A 23601-nucleotide genomic window follows, 5' to 3' on the forward strand; every position below is an offset into this window, starting at 1 on the left:
GGTCCCACCCCTTGGCGCCCTGCGGAGCCCACCTTCCTGGCCATTTGACCTCAACTGTGTTCTGCAGAGGAGCTGGCCCATCACCTGCCCCAGCCGCAGGCCTGGTGCTACATGGGCTCGGGAGCAGAGCGTTGTGGGGCAGGTATGCCCGGTCTCCAACAGGTATGCCAGAACAGGTGGTGGGGAAAAGGGGATCAGAACTGACTGGGATGATGGTCTTGAGAAATGGAGGGCCTGGCGCTTCCGACAATAAAAACAGAAGGCTCTGGATAGGCACCTGCTGCACTGAGGGCTGAGGTAGTACCTGAGCAACTCTCAGAAATTTGAAGGAGGACTGCCCTAGCCAGTTTGGCTCAGTGGATAGAACGTCAGCCTGCGGACTGAAGAGTCCCAGGTTCGATTCCCGGTCAAGGGCACATGCCTGGGTTGTGAGCTCTATCCCCGGTAGGAGGCAGCCAATCAGTGGTTCTCTCTAATCATTGATGTTTCTCTCTCCCTCGCCTGTCCTCTCTGAAATCAATAAAATATATATTTTATATATAAATAAAATATTATATATTTTATATATAAATAAAAGAAATTTGAAGGAGGAAAGCAGAGTCCTGAGCCCTTTCCCAGAACTTCATCTTTTCCCTTGAACGACTTTTTTTTTTTTTTTAAATATATTTTATTGATATTTTACAGAAAGGAAGGGAGAGGGATAGAGAGCTAGAAACATCGATGAGAGAGAAACATCGATCAGCTGCCTCCTGCACACCTCCCCCTGGAGATGTGCCTGCAACCAAGGTACATGCCCTTGACCGGAATCGAACCCGGGACCCTTCAGTCCGCAGGCCGACGCTCTTTTCCACTGAGCCAAACCGGTTTCGGCTCCCTTGAACGACTTTTAAAAAAAATAATGCATTCACAGAAATGGAAAAAGTACCAAAAGATCAAGCCCTTTCTCTGCCCCCACCCGCCATCCATAGCCACTTATTACCTTTCCAAGGGGTGTCTGGAGCTGATGTCAGCTTTAACACCAGTGGCATCAGCTCACAATGAAGTTCCCTGAGGTGGGCACCTTATAGATGAGGGCTCTATTCAGACATGTCCACTTCTTTTTTTTTTTCTTCTTTCTTTCAAAATAATAGCTTTATTTTTATTAGGATTATAAACATGTTACATGGTCATTACTTTAAAACTCAAACCATATAGAAAAGTGAAGAAAAAAGTAAAACCTCAGAACTGAGTGAAAACCAGTAATATTTTGGTAAACCTCTTTTCAAACATATTTGTATGCATATAGACCTATACAGACATAAAGATATAGACATGGCCACTTCTGAACACCATGAGTACTATGGGGAGCCAGCCAGTCTCTCTCAGATCTCACAGAACACCAGAGCTGGAAAGGGTCATGGGGACCCCAGGGCTCATCCGCTAATGCAAGGCTACGGCCTAGAGCAGATTGTTGATTTGAGCCAAGCTCACACAGCGCCCTCCATGGCCACCTGGGCTGGCATGCCCAGTGCCTTGATTTGTGCTGGGACTGAGGAACCCAGATATCACTAAAAGGGACTCTGAGCCTAGAGAAGGGTTCACCCTTCGGGAGCACCCAGGGCCAGCAGTGGGTTCCTAGGCCGGACATAGTGTGGGCAGAGTGTTTCTGTGGAGACCTTCACCCCTGCTTCCCTCTTCTCTTTCCTGCAGGCTCTTCCAGCCCTCCTTCATGCTCTGGAAACCTCTGCCCTTGCCTTGGTCTGGCCCCCATGTGAGTGCACCAGCCTCATAGGCTGGCCACAGTGTTCTTTGTGGCCAGTTGCTTCTGCTGCCCTGGGAGTATGGAGGCAGGAGAGGGCTTCCTTCCCTGCACGTCCTCACTGGCCTCTTCCCCTGTACTGCCTGTTCCATCCAAATCCTTCCTCCAAAGCTGGAATTAACTCCTCGGAGGGAGGAGCCCAAGTGTTATGGATAGACTTGGCCCTAAAGACATAGGAGCCTCAGAACAATGAACGGGTGAAATAAAGGGAACGCCAAACCCTTGTAAAGAACCAGCCCTCAGAAGCCTGGGGGGCAGGAGCAGCCCCTACCTCCCCAGGTGGGGCTGGCGAGTGGTGGGAGCCTTTTCACCCAAGCACAGAGCTCTGGGGCTTGGTTCCCTGGCATGGTGGTCAGATAATGGGAAGGTTTCCCACTCCTCTGTTGGCAGTCCTGCTATGTCAGAGAGCGAGGAACTACCTATCACATGCTGGATGTGCCATTCAGTTGAATTGCCGCAGGGAGCCGGGCTGAGGACAGGTGCTGGTGAGGGTCCCAAGGGCCCTCCCCTCCGGCCCCCCAGTTCCAAGAGATGCAGTTCTGAGGCCTGACCAGATGCAGACAAGAAGAACTGAATGTGGTATTTGATCAAGTAGGACCTGGCTTTTGAGACTGGGAGCAGTTGCTTGCCTTGTGGTCCACAGCCTCTGGGAACAGAGACAGAAGAGGCTGTGTCAGTGCCAGGAAGCATGCATGTGGACATCACTTGCTTCTGGCGTTCCCTCCACCCTATCCCCCAAAGCTGCTTGCTCCCTGCCCTCCAGAGTAAAAGGGGTTGGCAGAGTCATGCCCAGCATTGCTGCAGTGTCCCGGAGCCGTCGCCACAGTGCACCAGTCTGAGTGGGAGGAGAAGGTGGAACAACCAAGCAAATGGGCCTCAAATTGGCATCCTTCCCTCCCTCAGAACTCCCAGCCCAGGGGCTCCTCTGGCCTTGTGGTGCAGGGAAGGGGTTTCTTGAGATGAAGGCGAGCCTGCGCAGGAAAACCACTTCTCCTTCCTCGGCCACTTCATACTCTCACTGACTGGTCCCCACTCTGTGCTGACATTGACTTTGAGCTGAAGCCCAGCTCAGTGTCCTCGCTAATCTGAATCAACGGTTATCATGTGGTTTTTATTTCTGCCCCACGGGGTAAGGGAAGAGTCTTCCAGAAGGTTCTGCCTTGGACTTCCATATTGAGGTGAGGCCTTGCCCTGCCCCTTCCTCCTTGCCCCTAATCACGGCAGTGTCTAGCCCAGTGTTGAACAGATTGTAGTGTTCTGTCTGATTACAAACAAATAAATAGACTTTAATTGGTCACATCCTGTCTTGCACTTTGGGCCATTCCTGGGGGGATTTGCCCCCTTGCTGGGACAGTGGTTTTAGATGGCCCAGGAGCTGCTTGTTGGTTGCTGTCAAGTCCCAAGGATGGCTTCCAGGTAAAAGGACCGATTGTTTTGTGTCATTTATTCTGCCAAATAATGCAGTCCTGGGGAAGAGGGTCTAGAGTTGCAAAGCACAACTGGGTTCTTTCTTTAAACTCAGAAGATCCTCAAACAACTGCTCCCATTTGTTTAGGAGTCTCCTTGGCCAACCTTAGGCCTTGAGCTGGGGCATGGTCCTCTGGGGGTCACTATCCTGGCATAGAGAAGGCTCGATAGGTGACACAATGCAGTGGTCAGATAGGAACCCTGGGCCAGTGCACCTTGCCACAGGAGCCTGGGGGGGACTGGGACCTTTGGTCCAGGGCACCTCATCATGGGAGCCTGCGGTTGGCCAAGTCTGGAACCATGTGCTCCCAGCAACCTCTCCTTGGAGTTTCTGGCCACCCTGGGGTATGGAGTCATGCTAGTCACCCCATTAGACAGATGAAAACTGGTTCCGGGGCTGGCAGTTACCCAGGAGCCACGCAGCTCTTGAACGGCCCCTCTAAAATCTGTGCGTGTACTGCTCCCTTGACGGTGGCGCATCACCCAGACAGCCCTCCCCAGAACAGGGCCTGAGGCACCTGCAGAGCTGGGTGTCAGGGAGCCCATGGTTGTATGGAGGCTGGAGGCATTGAATGTTTCAAGGTCAGTGAACTGGCCTGGTCTCCGAGTCCTAGCAGCATCCTAGTGCTGTGAGTTACACCCTTGCTAATTGAGGCAGATACACCTTGTTTAATGGATCTGCTTCAGGATTGAGGGGTGACTCCTTGGGGCCCTTGGTTAGTCATGTGGCCAAGTATTAACTTGCAAGGGTGGGTAGGGGCAGGGGTTCTGGAGACCACTGCCCTAAAGGTAACTGTGCCCTTCCAACCCATCAGGCTTCAAGGATAGGCTCCCAAGAGCTGAGACTGGCTCCTGGTGGCCCAGTTCCAAACCCACTGGCCATTCAGGAAATGGGGTGAGGATGCCCCAGGTTGGTCAGTGTGCATTTCCACAAATGTCTGCTTGTTTGAGGTCCTGGGTGCTCCTTTACATCAGTTCCCTGTCCCCAGCATGCCATGGCCATGGCTTTTCCACTTGTCAGCCTCTTAGGAGTGCTTTTCAAAAAAGGTTTGGGAGGTTTAAGGAAGAATGATTTGGAGACCAACTCAGCTGCAGCAGATGTCCTTCCCTGGGGGACAGACTAGGCTGTGATTTGTCTGCCCTCCACGCTTCAGCAAGGGTGGCTCAGCGGGCTGAAGGATCCACTCCCAAGGTGGTTCAGAGGTCAGTGGCGGCCTCCCCTGGTGTGGGTTGGTTTCCCACCGTGTGGGGGCTCTTTATGTGGATACTGATCCCCTGACACACACACACTAGAAGCTACTAGGCTTCCTTCATGCCAGAAGTGATGCCAAGTTACTTCTACCACATCTATTGGTAAAGCAAGACCCAGAGCCAATGCCAAGTCATGATAGGAAGTAATACACAGGGCCAGACCATCGGGATGTGGCCCAGTGGAGGCCACCACAGACTGGACTCAGATCTGAACCCTGGGGGCAGTCTGGAAGGAACCAAGCTCTCCTGGTCTCCAGAATCATAGACACTATCACGTGGGTATGGCAGGAGCCCCCAAAAGGGGCTTCCAACCTGGGCTGCCAGGACTGGAAGTCAGCCCGACAGTGAGGGTCACTGAGGCCAACCTTGGTTTTCCCATCCTGTCCCCACAGGGCTGAGGCCTATCGACATAGACCAGGAGTGATTCTACCCCCAGGGGATATTGGACACTATCTGGAGAAACTTGGTTGTCACAGTTTGGAGGAGGGAGCTAGCTGAATCTAGTGGGTAGAGGCTGCTGACCTGCTAAACATCCTACAACCCATCTGATGGCCCCCACTACAAAGAATGATCTGGTCCCAAATAGCAATAGGGCAAGAACATGGAAACTTGCTCTCAGAAACACAGGTGCCAAGGGTCCGTTTCTCTAACTGAACTGGCCTGATGATAGATGGAGGGACGAAGGTGCATGTGGCCTTTGGTTTTTATTGAAATTAGACCAGCAGGCTCCCCAGCCTCTTTGGGAGCCCCACTCTCCACTCAGCCCAGCCTCCCAGGTACAAGTGGTTTACTTGAGTTGGAGCAGGCTGAAAGGGCATGCCCAGGCTTCTATTTTTTTTTCTGTCCCTCCCTCAGGACCTCCTCCTCCCTCCCCTTGAGTTTTCCCAAGGCTGGCCCAGGCACTGGTGCTGGGCATCTGCTGGTGTCTCCATCTGGAGGGGCTACTCGTGGGGCTGAGCCCTTCCTCTCCGGACCTGCCACCTCCTGGATCATCTTTCCCTTCCTGTCCTGAAGCTGTGAAAAACAGCACTCGGATCCCTACAGCCTCTTCAGAGCCCCAGAGCAGATTCTCTTGCACAATGGACAGGTGGACTCCTCTGAGGCCTCCCAGGATCTCTTGGGCCTGAACCCCAAGCCTTCATGGGTACCAGGCTGGGAGGGGGCACCCTTGGCAGGATCCATGCTGGAACTGGATGCTGAGGAAAGGGGGGAGGGAGGAGTTACTTGGAGGGCCCCAGGGGAGGCTGCCAGCCTATCTTATCCTATGATGCCTCCCTCCAGAACCTGACATCCTTTAAAACAGGAGTGGAAAGGGGCGGGGGGTCTCTTTAAAGATAATCCATGAGGGAGGGAGGAGGAAGGGGCAACATGGTTTAAGTTCTTCATCTAACCCAAACCCTTCATTTCACTAATGGGGAAACTGAAGCCCAACCAGAAGTGGGGGAGCTTGTCAGTTGCAGAGGGGGGACAGAAACCCTGAGGCTTGGGAGTGGAGAAGGGCCCATCTGCATCCATCTAAGTCTCCAACCCACCCCTTCCCTGGAAGGGTCTCCCTCCTGCATCACCTAGACAGGTGCTCACCTGTATTTCCCAGGCTGTCCCTGGGCAGTTGAGCTTCCAGAAGGGCTGAACGGTGGCTGTTACCTGGGTTCAGAGTACCCTGTGGCAGGTCCAGGGGCCAGGCCATGCCCTCAGGCCATGGGAGGCAGCTCCCAGCCATGAGCCGGCCCAGCCAGTGACTCTCACACTGGCCAGCAGGCTGCATGTGGCCTGGTAGATAGAGTGCCAGGCCCCGGAGGTGGCGCAGCCGGAAGTTCTTGGGCTTGCTTCCCTGGGCACTGGGACACTGCTGCTGCTGGGCCCCCAGCCCTCCTTCGTAGATGTTGGATGGTGTGTCGGGGTGACTGGGGAGTCCTTGGGCCCAGCTCACGGAATCTGTGGAGGGGAAAGCAGAAGGGTGGTGGCCACAGCAGCCATGATGGGAGAACAACACATCACATGCTCATGTGATGGGCTCCATGTCAGCCTGCCAAACCTCAGCTTACCTGTCAAATGGACTAAATCCTTGCCTCCAGCCTCCCCTCACCCAACGTATTAATCCTCTTTCCTCTCCCAGCCAACAGGGAGGTCTGAGAAGCCTTAGCCTTGGCACCAAATTCTCTTTCAGGACTTCAAGCCCTCCTGCCACCTTCCCCCTTTTTTTTGTTAATCCTCACCTGAGGATATTTTTTTTCCATGGATTTTTAGAGAGAGTAGAAGGATGGGAGGAGAGGGGAGGGAAGAGGGAAAGAGAGAGAGAGATGTAAACGAGACACATTGATTGCCTCCTACAGGCGACCCAACTGGGCCGGCGTTTGAACTTGCAACCTAGGTACGTACCCTTGACCAGAAATTGAACCCATGACCCTTCAGTGAATGGGCCTACGCTCTAACCACTGACCACACTAGCTAGGGCCTTCTGCTACCCATTTTTTAACCCCTACCCTAGATCACTCTGGTACCAGTATAGATATTTCACAGTGGGTTCAGAATCACACAGTCCAGGTCACACGTCCTGGACCAGGGGCCATTCCTCTCTCCCAAGTATACATGTCCCTAGTGGCTTTGGGCCCATGTCAGAACAGTAGGACATCTCTCTTCCTGCCATTCTTTCCCATAGCCCCGCACCTTCTCTTATGTGCAGCTCAGAGAACGCACAGACCAAGGCTTCCATTGAGGGCCAGTTTGGTGGGGGAGGAGTGGCCCAGCCTTCTGTGCAGCAGGGCTCTGCTCTCCCCTGCCTAGGGGGTGGGTCTGCAGGTTTCCCTTAGCAACGGGCTGTGTGATGTCACAGGGAAGCCTTCCTGGGCCCCCTGAGTTAGAGGTAGGATTATGCCCTGGACAGAGACAGGGTAGGAGGAGAGCAAGGGAAGGGGGCAGAACCCGAGAGGAGGTCCCTGGTCCCTCTGGCTTGGACAGGCCTTACAAAACAGACTCAGTTCTTGCAGGCTGAGGAGTCACTTCCAGAGGTGACCTCATGGGAATCTCAGTTTCCTCATCTGTGGTTCGGAAATGAGGTTTAGGGGTACAGACTTAGTGAAACCTGGGTCAGTGCTTTGAGCATGCTGATAAGGTGGTTCTGAGTGGATAAGTCACAAGTTTGTTTGTTTGTTTGGTGTTTTTTTTTTAGTCACAACTTTTTTAACTGTCCATTTTCCCATAAGCAAAGTAAGGGTATTGTGTGGCTCATACGAAGTGTGAAGAAATACTGTAGAGGAACTATAGCTCTTATATACTACTAGTGGGAATGTTAAATGGCACCACCACTTTGGGAAATAATTTCTTAAAAAGTTAAACTTTCAAACAAAAGGCATCCAAATTGGTAAGGAAAAAGAAAAACTTTCATTATTTTCAGATGACTTGGACTACATATATAGAGAAACGGTATTAGAAATAGTAAATAAATTCAATAAAATAGCAGGATACAAAATTAATATTCAGAAATCAGTTGCATTTTTATATACTAACTAGAGGCCCAGTGCATGAAATTTGTGCACAGGCGAGGGGGGTGTCCCTCAGCCCAGCCTGCACCCTCTCCAATCTGGGACCCCTCTCACAATCCAGGACTGCTGGCTCCCAACTGCTCACCTGCCTGCCTTCCTGATTGCCCATAACCGCTTCTGCCTGCCAGCCTGATCACCCCCTAACCACTCTCTTGCCAGCCTGATTGATGCCTAACTGCTCCCCTGCCAGCTTGGTCACCCCTAACTGCCCTCCCCTGCAGGCCTGGTCACCCCTAACTGCCCTCCCCTGCAGGCCTGGTCACCCCTAACTGCTCTCCCCTGCAGGCCTGGGTCCCCCCAACTGCCTTTCCCTGCAGGCCTGGTTGCCCCCAACTTCCCTCCTCTGCCAGCTTGGTCACCCCTAACTGCCCTCCCTTGCAGGCCTGATCGCCCACAACTGCCCTCTCTTGCAGGCCTGTTCCCTCCCAACTGCCCTCCCTTGCTGGCCATCTTGTGGTGGTCATCTTGTGTCCACATGGGGGCAGGATCTTTGACCACATGGAGGCAGCCATCTTGTGTGTTGGAGTGATGGTCAATCTGCATATTACTCTTTTATTAGATAGGATAGAGGCCTGGTGCATGGGTGGGCGCCAGCTGGTTTGCCCTGAAGGGTGTCCCCGGATCAGGGTGGGGGTTCCCTTGGGGCGTGAGGTGGCCTGGGCGAGGGGCCTGTGGTGGTTTGCAGGCCGGCCACGCCCCCTGGCGACCCAAGCAGAGGCCCTGGGATCTGGGGTTTATCTTCTACAATTGAAACTTTATAGCCTGGAGCGGAGCCAAACCTTCTGCTTGCTCCATGGCGGCAGCCATTTTTTGGGGGATTTATGTATCTTCTATCATTGAAACTTTGTAGCCTTAAGCGGAGGCCTGGGCCGGCCAGGGTGTGTGGAAAGCTTGGCTTCCTCCATCACCAGGGGCAACCCTAGCCTCCTGCTCTTTCCAGCTCTGTGGCTGCCGCCATTTCTGTTTGGATTTATGTATCTTCTATCATTGAAACTTTGTAGCCTTGAGTGGAGGCCTAGGCCAGCAAGGGCAGGCGGAAAGCTTGGCTTCCTCCATTGCCAGGGAAACCCAAGCCTCCCTCCTGCTCTCTGTGGCCGTAGCCATCTTGGTTGGGTTTATTTGCATATTTGCTCCTGATTGGCTGGTGGGCGTGGCTGGTGGTTGTAGTGGAGTGATGGTTAATTTGCATATTACTCTTTTATTATATAGGATAATGAACTATTAGAGAAATTAAGGAAACAATACCATTTACAATTGCATAAAAAAAAACCCATAAAATACTTAGGAATATATTTAACCCATGAGGTAAAAAAGCTGTACTTGAAAAATTACAAGACCTTGAAGAAGATACAAATAAATGGAAGTATATATATGGATAGGAAGAATTTAACATAGTTAAAATGTCCTTATTTCCCAAATCAATCTATACTTTCAAAGCAGTCCCTATCAAAACACTGAGGGCATTTCTCATAGAACTAGACAATCCTAAACTTTATGTGGAACCACAAAAGACCCCAAATTGCCAAAGCAACCTAAATGACAAAGTTGGGCTGTGCTCTTTCTCTGGAGCACTCCCATACTTTCCCCCCTACTTATTTCCCCAGGCATGTTACCTTTGCCTTTCTTCTAAGCTATAAAGCCCCCCCTTTTGACTCTATAACTTGTTTCCTGAGCCCATGCAGCCCAATTGGCTCACTTTTTCTACCTCTGTGACCTTCTAAATAAACTTTTGCTTGTAAAAGAAAAAAAAAAAAAACACAAGTTGGAGGAGGTCCTGTGCTACTTGATCTCAAACTATACTACAAGACTATAGCAATCAAAACAACATTGTACTGGCATAAAAACAGACAGATCAGAATAGAGAGCCCAGAAATAAACCCACATCTATATGGTCAATTAATCTATGACAAAGAATGCAAAAATATACAATGGGGTAAAGAATATCTCTTCAATAAATGGTGTTGGGGAAACTGGATAGGTTAAAAAAAAATACACCTAGACCACTTTCTTACACTATATACAAGAATAAATTCAAAATGGATTAAAGGCTTAAGTGTAAGACTTGAAACCATAAAACTCCTAGAAGAAAACAGGCAGTAAACTCTGACACCACTCTTAGCAAAAATTTTCTGGATATGTCTCAATTGGGCAAGGGAAACAATCCAACAAAAAATAAATGGGTCTATATCAAACTAAAAAGTTTTTGTGCAGCAAAGGAAACCATCAACAAAAAGACAACCTACTGAGTGGGAGATGATATTCACCAATGATACATCAATAAGGGGTTAATATCCAGATATAAGGAACTCATACAATTTTGCACCAAAAAGATTTAAAAATGGGCAGAGGAAAAGATTTAAACATGCCTGAATAGGCATTTCTCCAAAAAGGACATACACATGGCCAATCCTATATAATAAAAGCCTAATAGCCGAAACTGGTTTGGCTCAGTGGATAGAGCGTCGGCCTGCGGACTGAAGGGTCCTGGGTTCAATTCCGGTCAAGGGCATGTACCTTGGTTGTGGGCACATCCCCAGTGGGAGGTGTGCAGGAGGCAGCTGGTCGATGTTTCTCTCTCATCGATGTTTCTAGCTCTCTATCCCTCTCCCTTCCTCTCTGTAAAATATCAATAAAATATATATTTTTTAAAAAAAGCCTAATATGCTAAGTGTCCGGTCATCCAGTTTTCTGTTCAACCAATCAAAGTGTAATATGCTAATAATATGCTAAGGCCACTCAACTGCTTGTTATGATGTGCACTGACCACCAGGGGGCAGACAGTTGACTTGTTGACCAGTCACTATGATGTGCACTGATCACCAGGGGGCAGAAACTCTGACTGGTAGGTTAGCTTGCTGCTGGAGTCCGACTGATCCAGACTGAGTGAGATGGGCTAGACACACCCTGGAGCCTTCCTGTGGTCCCTTCCCAGCTGGCCAACCTCCTGTGTCCCTCCCCAGCCCGGATTGTGCACCGGTGGGATCCCTTGGCCTGACCTGCACCCTTTTGCAATCCCAGCTGAGGGACACCCCCAACCCTTGAGTGCATGAATTCTGTGCACTGGGCCTCTAGTAAGATATAAGAAAAGATGCTCAATGTCACTAATCATAAGGGAAATACAAATTTAAACTACAATGGGATGTCACCTCACAATTGTCAAAATGGCTATTATTAATAAATCAACAAGTGTTGGCGAAGATTTGGGGAAAGGGGATCTTTACGCACTGTGGGCATTACAAATTGGTGCAGCCACTATGGAAATAGTATGAAGTTGTCAAAAATTAAAAATAGAACTATCATATAACCCAGCAATTTCACTTCTGGGTATTTATCCAAAGACATCCAAAATACTAATTTGAAATGATATATGCATCCTATGTTCATTGCAGCATTATTCACAATAGCCAAGATATGGAAGCAACCTAACTGTCCAGTGATAGACGACTGGATAAAGATGTGGTATATATAGGGGAATATTACTCAGTCATAAGAAGAATGAAATCTTACCATTTATGAAAACATGGATGGACTCAGAGGGTGTTATGCTAAGTGAAATAAGTCAGACAGAGAAAGACAAATGCCATGTGATTTCACTTATATGTGGAACCTAAAAAACAAAAGAAATGAACTAATAAAACAGAAACTCATAGATACAGAGAACAAACTGATAGTAGCCAGATGGGGAGTTGGGGGACATGGTAAAAAAAAAAAAAAGCGAAAGGCTTATGTACAAATTGGCAGTTACAAAATAGTCATGGGAGCCCTGGATGGGTGGCTCAGCTGGCTAGATTGTCATCCCAATACACCAAGGTTGCAGGTTTGATCCCTGGTCAGGGCACATACAAGAATCAACCAATGAATGCATAAATAAGTGGAACAACAAATAGGTGTTTCTCTCTTTCTCTCTCTGACCCTCTCATCAGTTTTTAAAAAGACATGGAGATGTAACATAAGCCTAGGGAGTATAGTCAATAATATTGTAATATCTATTTGTGGTGTCAGGTGGGTACTAGACTTATTGGGGGGATCACTTATAAGTTATATAAATGACTAATCATTATGTTATACACCTGAAATAAATAATATTGAATGTCAACTGTAACTGCAAAATTAATGTTAAACTTTCAATTCTATCAATTCACAGATAACATGATTTTACTAGTGTATAGAGAAAAATTAGTCCACACTCAAAATTATTAGAGACAGTGAAACTACTAGAGTTAATAACGTTCAGCAAAGTTGCTAGATAGAAGATAAACACAGAAATTGTATTTCTATACACTGGCAAAAGAACAAAAAGAATAAAACGAATAAATTTCACCAAGGAATTGCAAGATAACACTGAAAACTATAAAACATTGCTAAAAAAAAATAAAGACTTAGAAAATGGAAAAACATTCCTGTTCATGAGTTGAAGGCTTAATATTGTTAAGACAGCAGTACTCCCTAAAGTGATCTACAGATACTTTGAAAATCCCAATGGCTTTTATGCAGAAACAGGAAAGCAGATTCTAAAATTCATTTGGAATATAAGGGAGCCCAAATAACCAAAACAATTTTTAAAAAGAAGAATTTACATTTAACCAAAATAGTATGGAACCAGCATAAGGATAGACATCACAACCAATGGAACAGATTAGAGAGACCAGAAATAAAGCCATATATCTATGGTGAATTGATTTTCAACAAGAGTGCCAAGACTATTCAAAGGGGTAAAGAATTTCTTTAACAAATGATACTGGGGCACCTGGATAGCCACATGCAAGAGCCCTATCTCACACCAGAATACAAAAATTAACTCAAAATGCATCAAAGCAGAGAGAAACGAAGATGGTGGCATAGGTAAACACCTAAACTGCTGCCTCGCACAACAATTTCAAAACTACAACTAAAAGACAGAACGGACACCATCCAGAACCACAGGAAAGCTGGCTGAGTAGAAATCCTGCAACTAGAAGGAAAGAGGAAAGCACATTGAGACTCAGAGGAGCTGAAAAAGGTTGAGTACGGAGACACGTGCGCGGAGAGGACGGGCGGCTGAGTGCACGGGCGGCTGAGTGCACGGCTGGCTTTCTAAAGTGGGAGGAAGACGGAAACTCCCAACTGTGCTGAACTCCAGTCCTGGGCGAGACTCTGGGAAACCAGATTCATTCAGGGGGGATCTGGACTGTCAGGAAAAGAGAAAGCACACTGAGACTCGGGAGCTGTGGAAGGCAGAGATCTGCAGGCGCGCGCGCCTAGAGAGGACTGACTGCTGAATGCATGGGCGGCTGAGTGCGCGGCTGGCTTTCTAAAGCAGGAGGGAGACGTAAGCTCCCAACTGCGCTGAACTCCAATTCTGGGCGAGTTTCTGGGAACCCAGACTCATTCGGCGAGAAACTGGACTGTCTGGCAGTGGGCAAAACTTGAGGGCGGCTTTCTCTCAGAGGTAACTGCAGTGATTACCAAGGGACACTGAGACACAGGGGCCTCATAGGGCAGGGCTGATGGGAAGCCAAGGCTGTCTGCTCCGCCCTGAGACTCCGCCCCATCCAAGCTGAGCACAGAGGCTTTTACAATTTTGCAAGTCTTGTCTCATAAAGGTGTCTCCAGCACAGAAGTTCTCCCAGCATAGACACTGCTGATCCTCACAGCCAATTGGCCTGGAGGTCAATTACTCCCAGTGACACCAACAACAATCAAGACTTAACTACAACAAGGCTGTACACACAGTCCACAAAGGGGTGCACCAAGTGTGTCCACCTCAGGTAACTGGGGAGGCTGCGCCACTGGGCCCTATAGGAGACCTACCACACAAAGCTACTCTACCAACTCAGGGAAGCAGTGAAAATGTGGAGATAAAGAAACAGATCACAAACGAAAGAAATGGAGGAAAGCAAACGACTGGATATAGAGTTCAAAACTACGGTTAAAAGGTTTTTCAAGAATTTCCTAGAAAAGGCCGATAAATTTAGCGAGACCCTCGAGGATATGAAAAAGGACCAACTAGAAATTAAACATACACTGACTCAAATAAAAAATATTATACAGAGACCTAACAGCAGACTAGAGGACTGCAAGAATCAAGTCAAAGATTTGAAATACAAAGAAGCAAAAAACACTCAACCGAAAAAGCAAAAAGCAAAAAAGAATCCAAAAACTTGAAGATAGTGTAAGGAGCCTCTGGGACAACCTCAAGCGTACCAACATCCGAATTATGGGGGTGCCAGAAGAAGAGAGAGAGCAAGATACTGAAAACCTATTTGAAGAAATAATGACCGAAAACTTCCCCCACCTGGTGAAAGAAATAGACTTACAAGTCCAGGAAGCGCACAGAACCCAAACAAAAGGAACCCAAAGAGGACCACACCAAGACACATCATAATTAAAATGCCAAGAGCAAAAGACAAAGAGAGCATATTAAAAGCAGCAAGAGAAAAACAGTTAATTACCTACAAGGGAGCACCCATACGATTGTCAGCTGATTTCTCATCAGAAACTATGCAGGCCAGACGGGAGTGGCAAGAAATTTTCAATGTGATGAACAGCAAGAACCTACAACCAAGATTACTCTACCCAGCAAAGCTATCATTCAGAATTGAAGGGCAGATAAAGAGCTTCACAGATAAGAAAAAGCTAAAGGAGTTCATCACCACCAAACCAGTATTATATGAAATCCTGAAAGGTATTCTTCAAGAAGAGGAAGAAGAAGAAAAAGGTAAAGATAAAAATTATGAACAACAAATACATGTCTATCAACAAGTGGAACTAAAAATCAAGTAAATAAAAAATCTGAAGAACAGAATAAACAGGTGAATATAATAGAATCAGGGGCATAGAAAGGGAGTGGACTGACAATTCTTGGGGGAAAGGGGTGTGGGGGGTGGGGGAAGAGACTGGACAAAAAGAGTACACCTATGGATGAGGACAGTGGGGGGGGGGGGGAGGTAAGGGCAGAGGGTGGGGTGGGAACCGGGTGGAGGGGAGCTATGGGGGGGAAAAGGAGAAACAATTGTAATAATCTGAACAATAAAGATTTAGTTAATTAAAAAATAAATAAAAGCAGAATTGTCGCCAAAACCGGTTTGGCTCAGTGGATAGAGCGTCGGCCTGCGGACTGAGGGGTCCCGGGTTCGATTCCGGTCAAGGGCACGTGCATTGGTTGCGGGCACATCCCCAGTGGGAGGTGTGCAGGAGGCAGCTGATCGATGTTTCTCTCTCATCGATGTTTCTGGCTCTCTATCCCTCTCCCTTCCTCTCTGTAAAAAATCAATAAAATATATTAAAAAAAAAGTAGAGTTGTCAATTTCAAAAGATATTTTTGACAGTCATATTAGTGAAAAATAAAAGTGGTTTCTTATATTGAAAAAAAATGCATCAAAGACCTAAATGTAAGAGCAAAAACTATAAAACTCTTAGAAGAAAACATAAGAGTAAATCTTCATGAGTTTGGTTTTGGCAATGAATTGTTAGATATGACAAAACTACAAGTAAAAGAAAACATAAATTTGACTTCCTAAACATTTAAAATTTTGCTGCTGCAAAGGGCACTCTCAATAAGTAAAAGCTTATAGAATGTGATAAAACATTTGCAAATCATATATCTGATAAGTGTGTAGTATGCGGAATATATAAAGAAGTCTTATAATTCAACAACAAAACGACAACCCAATTTAAAAATGATGAAGTTGAATAGATATTTCTCCAAAGAAGATACACAAACTGTCAACAAGCACAAGAAAAGATGCTCAACAAAATTAGTCATTCGGGAAATACAATTTAAAACAATGTGATAACTACTTCTTACCCATAAGATGGATATAATTAAATTTAAAGAATTTGAGAAATGTTAATGAGGATGTGGAGAAACTGGAATCCTCCTACACTATTAGTGGGAATGTAAAATGGTGGAGGCAATAATGTACAAAAGTTCAAGTTGGTACACATCCCCTTGAGCTGTTCCCACTGTCAGGCTTTTTGTTGTTTATTTGTTATTTTAGCCATACAAATAACTATCTAGTGATATGTTATTGTGGTTTAATGAGTTTTCCTAAGGACTAATAACCTTGAGCATCTTTTGCTTTGCTTATTATTTGCCATATATCATCTTCTTTGAAGTATCTGTTTACATTTTTTGTCCACTTTCTAATTGGATTGAGTTTTGAGAGTTTGTTAGGTATTCTTCATAAAACTTTTCATCAGATGGTTTGTGAATATTTTCTTCTAAATGTTCTGGGCCGCAAACATTGCACAGCCCCTCCGTTGCCTGGAGGCAGGATGCCTTAAGACAGAGGGAGGTGGAGTAGGTCACAGTTTGGAGGGAGGTGGTGGTTCACGCTCCAGCCAAGCGTGCCCAGGCGTTGCACCTGTGCCCTCAGTTTCTTGGGAACGGCTGAAATGGCTTTTGTAACCTTTGGGTTGTCATTGTAACTGTCCTAACTCCCTCTTGTGGTTTCCGAGTATAAATTTGCTGTAACACCTGTGGTCTGCACTGCAGTTCGGCCTTTACCGCGGTGAAGTGCTGCAACTGTTGTCGCTGGCCAGCTTAATAAAGGCTCATAAATTTTTTTTAAATAAATCTTTATTCAGATTATTACAATTATTTCTCCTTTTTCCCCCCATAGCTCCCCTCCACCCATTTCCCACCCCACCTTCTGCCCTTACCTCCCCACCACTGTCCTCATCCATAAGTGTATGATTTTTGTCCAGTCTCTTCATGAACCCCCCATACCCCTTTCCCCCTGAGAATTATCAGTCCACTCCCTTTTTATGCCCCTGATTCTATTATATTCACCAGATTATTCTGTCCCTCAGGTTTTTAATTCACTTGATTTTTAGGTTCACTTGTTGATAGATATGTATTTGTTGTTCATAATTTTTATCTTTACTTTTTTCTTCTTCCTCTTCTTAAAGAATACCTTTCAGCATTTCATATAATACTGGTTTGGTGGTGATGAACTCCTTTAGCTTTTTCTTGTCTGTGAAACTCTTTATCTGCCCTTCAATTCTGAATGATAGCTTTGCTGGGTAGAGTAATCTTGGTTGTAGGTTCTTGCTATTCATCACATTGAAAATTTCTTGCCACTCCCGTCTGGCCTGCATAGTTTCTGTTGAAAAGTCAGCTGACAGTCGTATGGGTGCTCCCTTGTAGGTAACTAACTGTTTTTCTCTTGCTGTTTTTAATATTCTCTCTTTGTCCTTTGCTCTTGGCATTTTAATTATGATGTGTCTTGGTGTGGTCCTCTTTGGATTCCTTTTATTTGGGGTTCTGTGTGCTTCCTGGACTTGTAAGTCTATTTCTTTCACCAGGTGGGGGAAGTTTTCGGTCATTATTTCTTCAAATAGGTTTTCAGTATCTTGCTCTCTCTCTTCTTCTGGCACCCCCATAATTCTGATGTTGGTACGCTTGAAGTTGTCCCAGAGTCTTCTTACATTATCTTCAACTTTTTGGATATTTTTTTTTGCTTTTTGCTTTTTCGGTTGAGTGTTTTTTGCTTCTTTGTAATTCAATTCTTTGACTTGATTTTTGTGTTCCTCTTGTCTGTTGTTGGGTCTCTGTATAATATTTTTTATTTCAGTCAGTGTATGTTTAATTTCTAGTTGGTCCTTTTTCATATCTTCGAGGGTCTCGTTATATTTATCGGCCTTTTCTAGGATATTCTTAAAAAGCCTTATAACCGTGGTTTTGAATTCTATATCCAGTCGTTTGTTTTCCTCCATTTCTTTTGTTTGTGATCTGATTCTTTGACGCCGCATTTTCACTGCTTCCCTGAGTTGGTAAGGTAGATTTGTGTGCTAGGTTTCCAATATGGCCCAGTGGGTCTGCCTCCCCAGTTAACCTGAGGTGGACACTCTTGGTGCACCCCTTTGTGGACTGTGTGTACAGCCTTGTTGTAATTAAGTCTTGATTGTTGTTGGTATCACTGGGAAGAATTGACCTCCAGGCCAGTTGGCTGTAGGGATCAGCTGTGTCTATGCTGGGAGAAGTTCGGTGCTGGAGACAGCCTTATAGGATTAGACTTGCCTAATTGCAATAGCCTCTGTGCTCAGCTTGGATGGGGTGGAGTCTCAGTCTTGGCTTCCCGTCAGCCTTGCCCTTGCGCGCACGTGCGTGCCTTCAGACCTCTGCCTTCCCGGCTCCCGATCTCCGCCCGAGAGTCCAGACTCCCCCCACAAGAGCGTGGGTCCCCAGGGGCTCACCTGGAACTGGGGTTCACTGCAGTCAGTACTGGGGCTCAGTGCATTCAGGAGCCTCTGACTCCCTTCCACTAGGGAAAGCCTGTGGCAACCTCCGCAGCCTTTGTGCGCACTGGCGCGTGCGCGCTTTCAGTCCTCCGCCTTCCCCAGCTCCCGATTCTCTGCCCGAGAGTCCAGACTCCCCCCACAAGAGCGTGGGTCCCCAGGGGCTCGCCTGGAACTGGGGTTCACTGCAGTCAGAACTGGGGCTCAGTGCATTCAGGAGCCTCTGACTCCCTTCCACTAGGGAAAGCCTGTGGCAACCTCCGCAGCCTTTGTGCGCACTGGCGCGCGCTTTCAGTCCTCCGACTTCCCCGGCTCCCGAGTCTCCGCCCGAGAGTCCAGACTCCCCCCACAAGAGTGTGGGTCCCCAAGGGCTCGCCTGGAACTGGGGTTCACTGCAGTCAGAACTGGGGCTCAGTGCATTCAGGAGCCTCTGACTCCCTTCCACTAGGGAAAGCCTGTGGCAACCTCCGCAGCCTTTGTGCGCACTGGCGCGCGTGCGCTTTCAGTCCTCCGCCTTCCCTGGCTCCCGAGTCTCCGCCCGAGAGTCCAGTCTCCCCCTGTAAGAGCGTGGGTCCCCAGGGGCTCGCCCGGAACTGGGGTTCTGTGCAGTCAGAACTGGGGTTCAGTGCGGTCGGGGGCTTCCTTCCCCCTTCCGCCAGAGAAAGTCCGCCAGGCTCTCAGCCGCCCTTCCTCTCTGCGCGCACAAAGACCCTTTGCCGTACCTCCAATTCTCTGTGAGCTTTTCTCTTTCCTTCTAGTTGTAGAATTTTCACTCAGCCAGCTTTCCTGTGGTTCTGGATGGTGTCCGTTCTGTCTTTTAGTTGTAGTTTTGAAATTGTTGTGCGAGGCAGCAGTTTAGGTGTTTACCTATGCCGCCATCTTGGTTTCTCCTCAAGGCTCATAAATTTTGATCTCTGTCTCTGGTGGTCGTCTCTTGTGGGTCACCCCATAACACTAAACGGTGGATTATCCTTTCATTTTCTTTGTTTTGTTAATATTCACCAGAGGGTATTTTCCCATTGATTTTGAGAGAGTGGAAGGAAGGGGGAGGGAAGAGAGAGAGAGAGAGGGGGGGGAGAAAAATATCAATGTGAGAAACATGTTGGATTGGTTGCCTCCCACAAGCACCTGGGCTAGGGATCAAGCCTGCAACCAAGGCACGTAGCCTGGACTGGAATTGTACCCTTGACTGGAATTAAACCTGGGACACTTCAGTCCTCAGGCTGATGCTCTATTCACAGAGCCAAACCGACCAGGGCTAGTCTTTCATTTTCTTAAAAGTACCTTGCCCAACTGGCGAGGCTCAGTGGTTGACCATCCATCTATAAACCAGGAGGTCAGGGTTAGATTCCAGTCAGGGCACATGCCCAGGTTGGCAGCTCTATCCCCGTTGAGGAGGGAGAGGGTGTGTGTGCAGGAGGCAGCCCATCAATGATTCTCTCATCAATGTTTCTCTCTCTCCCTCCCTCTCCCTTCTTCTCTGAAATCAATTCAAATACATTTTTTAAAAAGTGTCTTGAAGAGAAGTTTCAACTTTTTAAAAAATATATATTTTATTGATTTTTTTCAGAGAGGAAGGGAGAGGGAGAGTCAGAAACATCCATGAGACAAAAACATCAATCAGCTGCCTCCTATACATCCCCTACTGGGTTGGTGCTGGCAACCAAGGTACATGCCCTTGACTGGAATCGAACCTGGGACCCTTGAGTCCACAGGCCGACGCTCTATCCACTGAGCCAAACAGGTTAGGGCAGTTTTAACTTTTTATAAAGTCCAGTTAAAAATTTTTTTTGGTGTATCTAAGAAATCCTGCTTAATCCAATCATAAAGCTTTCCCCTAAGTTTTCTTCTAGAAAAGTTAGTTTTAGTTTTAGGTGTTTTTTTAAACTTAAAAATACCTTATTGGGCACTTGATATAAACAGTAGTTTCTTGTAAGGTGACAGTTTTAGGTTTTATATTTAGGTAATTGTGCAAGTTCATTTATTTTGATTTCCAATTGTTATTTGCTTCAAACCATTTATTGAAAGACTATTCTTTCTCCACTGAAGTGCTATGTTACCTTTGTCTTACTGACCATATATGTGTGGATGTATTTGGGGATTCTCTTTACCGCCCGTGCACTTATGTGTCTGTTACTTTGCCAACACCAATACGGGGGCGGAGGACATCCCAGCGGTTGGCAGTCCCTCCTCTCTCATCTTTCCAAGCTCAGCTCACTTCATCTCCCAGCTCTTCTTTTCACCTGTCTTCCACCAGAGCAGCCGACGGAAGGCTCCCACCTGAGGCCCCAGTTGATCTGGCCGGGAGTTGGGGCGCGGTCATCACCCTGGAGCCTTCCCGTCCCTCAACAAGGTGCACAAACACTCCCCAACGGAGGCCACAGTTACCGGGACAACCGCCGGCGCACAGGACCCAGACCGCTTTCTGGCCGGTTGTGAGAACAAGACCGGTGCGCGTGCGCAGTTCCAGGCCTGCCATCCTCTCGCGATACCGCGGTCAGCCCTGACATTCCATCTGAAGTTCGGGGTTATGCACTTTAAAGCTGCGGTCTGTTTTCGGGGGCTTCTGACGCAGCCACAGCTAGCAGTTTATACATGCCAGAGAGAAGTATGCTGGGCAAGGGATACCCAGCTTCGTGACAGTATCGTACATTCTTTCAAGAGGAGTTGAGGAGGAAATGGGAAGCAGTATGTAGAACGCCTAGCATAGTTTCATATACATAATAGGTGCTTAGAACGTGTCAGCCAGTGTCAAATGTCTTTCTGCAAAAGAGATGCCCTGCGGTTTGAAGCTCCCCCTTGGGCGGTAATCCCGCATCTCCGTCCTTGATTCCGAGGCATCCCCAAGCCGGCATCCCCTTTTCTCGCGCGTGCGCACGCAGTCCAGCCGCTTCGCCTCCCGTTTTGTTTGGCCCCTGCTGCGCGCCGTAGAGAGCTCCGTGCGTTGCCATAGAGACCCTTGAGCACTGAGTTGGGGCCGACGGAGACTCCGGGCTAGTGGGGACCCGAGCGCCATGTCCTTCCGCGATCTCCGCAGTAAGGAAACCCTGCCCCTTGTGACCGACGGGCCTTCCAAGAGACAGGGGCTCCGGCCTCCGGGTTCTCTCGTCTGCGCCCCGCCGAGCCCCTCCCGGCCTTTGCCGCCCCCCGCCCCGGGCAGAGCGCCCCGGCCCTGGCTCAGCACTTTCTGCGGTGATGGGAAGTTTTGTATCTGCCACTGGCTGTGGCTAGTGCGACTGAGGAACTGAAGTTTTAATTTTATCTGATTTTAATTGATTTGTATAGCCACTTCGCTACCGTGGAAAACGCAGAAACCGTTTTGGGGCTGGGTTAGGTTAGATTCTAACCGTTAGAACCTTGAGAAACGAACAATAAAACCGAGAGAGGGGGGGCCGAAACCGGTTTGGCTCAGTGGATAGAGCGTCGGCCTGCGGACTGAAGGGTCCCGGGTTCGATTCCGGTCAAGGGCATGTACCTGGGTTGCGGGCACATCCCCAGTAGGGGGTGTGCAGGAGGCAGCTGATCAATGTTTCTCTCTCATCGATGTTTCTAGCTCTCTATCCCTCTCCCTTCCTCTCTGTAAAATATCAATAAAAATATATTAAAAAAAAAAAACCGAGGGAGAGGGGGACGGCTGAATAATAATTGCGGCTGACATTTTTTTGAATCTTTATAATCTTCCAGGTAGTAAATGTTCTGTGTGTGTGCATCATTTTATTTACTCCTCTAAACACGCTTCTGTATGTAGAAATGAGGGAACGGGCACAGAGAGGACACACCCAGGTGGTAAGAGTTGGCGCTAGAGTTTGAATTCAGGTTGTCTAACCTCCAAAGCCTTCATACTTTCTAAAGGGGCTGATGAGGGAAATGGAACCCAAATGCCTTTGCTAGAAGGTTGGAGAAGTGGAAGAATGGGTATGAGAATTAGTTACTACTACTTTGGGGGTACGTCTGTTACATTTTACATTCACTATCTTATTTTAGTCCTCACTTTAACAGCGAGGTAGGTGGTATAATTCCTGGATGAAATATTTGAGGCACAGATAGGTAAAGTATCTTTAGGCCACACAGCCAGAACTGGGTGGAACCAAGGATCGGGCCATAGAGCTGTGTGAATCAAAATCTTTTGCCTTTTGCCCTGGCAGGGTGGCTCAGTTGGTTGAAGCATCGTCCGGTGCACCAAAGGGTTGTGGGTTAGATTCCAGGTCGGGGCACACATGTGGGTTCAAGCCCCGTTGAGGCGTGTACGGGAGGCAGCCAATCCATGTTTCTCTCTTTACCTCTCCTTTCCTCTCTCTCTAAAACCAATGAAGAATATTCTCAAGTGAGGATAAAACAAAATCTCTTGCCCTTTATACAGTGTCATTTGCTGAATCAGAAGCAGTTCAGCTAACTGGCTCCACTTTCATAGATGTAGCGGGATTGCCAGTTTGGTGTGATCTGTAAAGCCAATTTTCTAACTAAATTGCTGGTACCCGGAATTTCACCATTAAAGATTACTCCTTTCAGTTATGAGTTGCTCTTTTTCTACAATGTAAATATACAGGAAGATGCATCATCACATTTTGTTAATATACCTACTAGCCCCATAGTGTGAATTATTCCCTCTGGGATTTGAAGGTTCTTGGTGACTATATGTTGTAGGGACAAGTTTCTCTTTCCTGGTAGTTTAGAGAGAGCACTCTGCTAGGGGACATTGAAAGGAGTTGTATTGGGAAGAGTGTACAAGGAGGGGATTTCTGAACATTTTGACATTAAATGAATGCTATACAATTGTGCAATTTATGGTAAGAATCTTACTCGTTTTGAAAATGCTGCATGATGAACAGAACTACTGCTTAGTGGGAACAAGTATTTAGGCCCGTGGCCGGCAAACTGCGGCTTGTGATCCACATGCAGCTCTTTGGCTCCTTGAGTGTGGCTCTTCCACAAAATACCACGGCCTGGGAGAGTCTATTTTGAAGAAGTGGCGTTAGAAGCAGTTTAAGTTTAAAAAATTTGGCTCTCAAAAGAAATTTCAATCATCGTACTGTTGATATTTGCCTCTGTTGACTAATGAGTTTGCCGACCACTGATTTAGGCAATGCCTGACTCTGTGACAGGGAGACTGCTGCTTTATTTTCCATCACTCTATTCAGATTTTCCAAAAAACAGTGACAGAGGCCCTCAGTACCGCTCTTTTCTCTGCTCATGCCTTCTCTTTTGTGGTCTGGTGGAATCCAACCTAATCTCTGATGCCTGGGTAGCTTCTTTGTGACTGTTATTGGGACATTTTGAACATCTACCGTCAAGAAGAGCGAGGACAGACATTAAATAGCCTTG

At 47.4% G+C, this 23601-nt stretch overlaps 2 protein-coding genes across 9 annotated transcripts in view; one reads left to right on the forward strand and one right to left on the reverse strand.

Moving 5' to 3' along the window:
* The first annotated feature begins 22 nt into the window (after positions 1-22).
* CLUAP1 (clusterin associated protein 1) overlaps positions 23-23601 on the forward strand; it is a 68241-nt gene continuing 44662 nt past the window's right edge. For 3 of the 8 annotated variants that reach the window (XM_080678074.1, XM_080678075.1, XM_080678077.1), the window contains exon 1: positions 21194-21315. In XM_080678074.1, coding sequence (XP_080534200.1) covers positions 21294-21315 — 22 coding nt within the window. In that variant the 5' untranslated portion in view covers positions 21194-21293. Of the gene's footprint in view, positions 163-1689; positions 1751-21193; positions 21316-23601 lie in introns of those variants that run through there. The other 5 variants (XM_080678070.1, XM_080678072.1, XM_080678071.1 and 2 more) reach the window with 3 other exon arrangements.
* LOC308254465 (uncharacterized protein C16orf90 homolog) lies at positions 5555-7229 on the reverse strand (the record flags this gene model as incomplete). Its single annotated transcript, XM_080680569.1, has 3 exons — positions 5555-5712; positions 6098-6451; positions 7184-7229. The coding sequence occupies 3 exons, from the start codon at positions 7227-7229 to the stop codon at positions 5555-5557; spliced, it is 558 nt and encodes a 185-aa protein (XP_080536695.1).

This window comes from Plecotus auritus, assembly GCF_963455305.1.
Source record: "Plecotus auritus genome assembly, chromosome: 7".
Lineage (NCBI taxonomy): Eukaryota > Metazoa > Chordata > Mammalia > Chiroptera > Vespertilionidae > Plecotus > Plecotus auritus.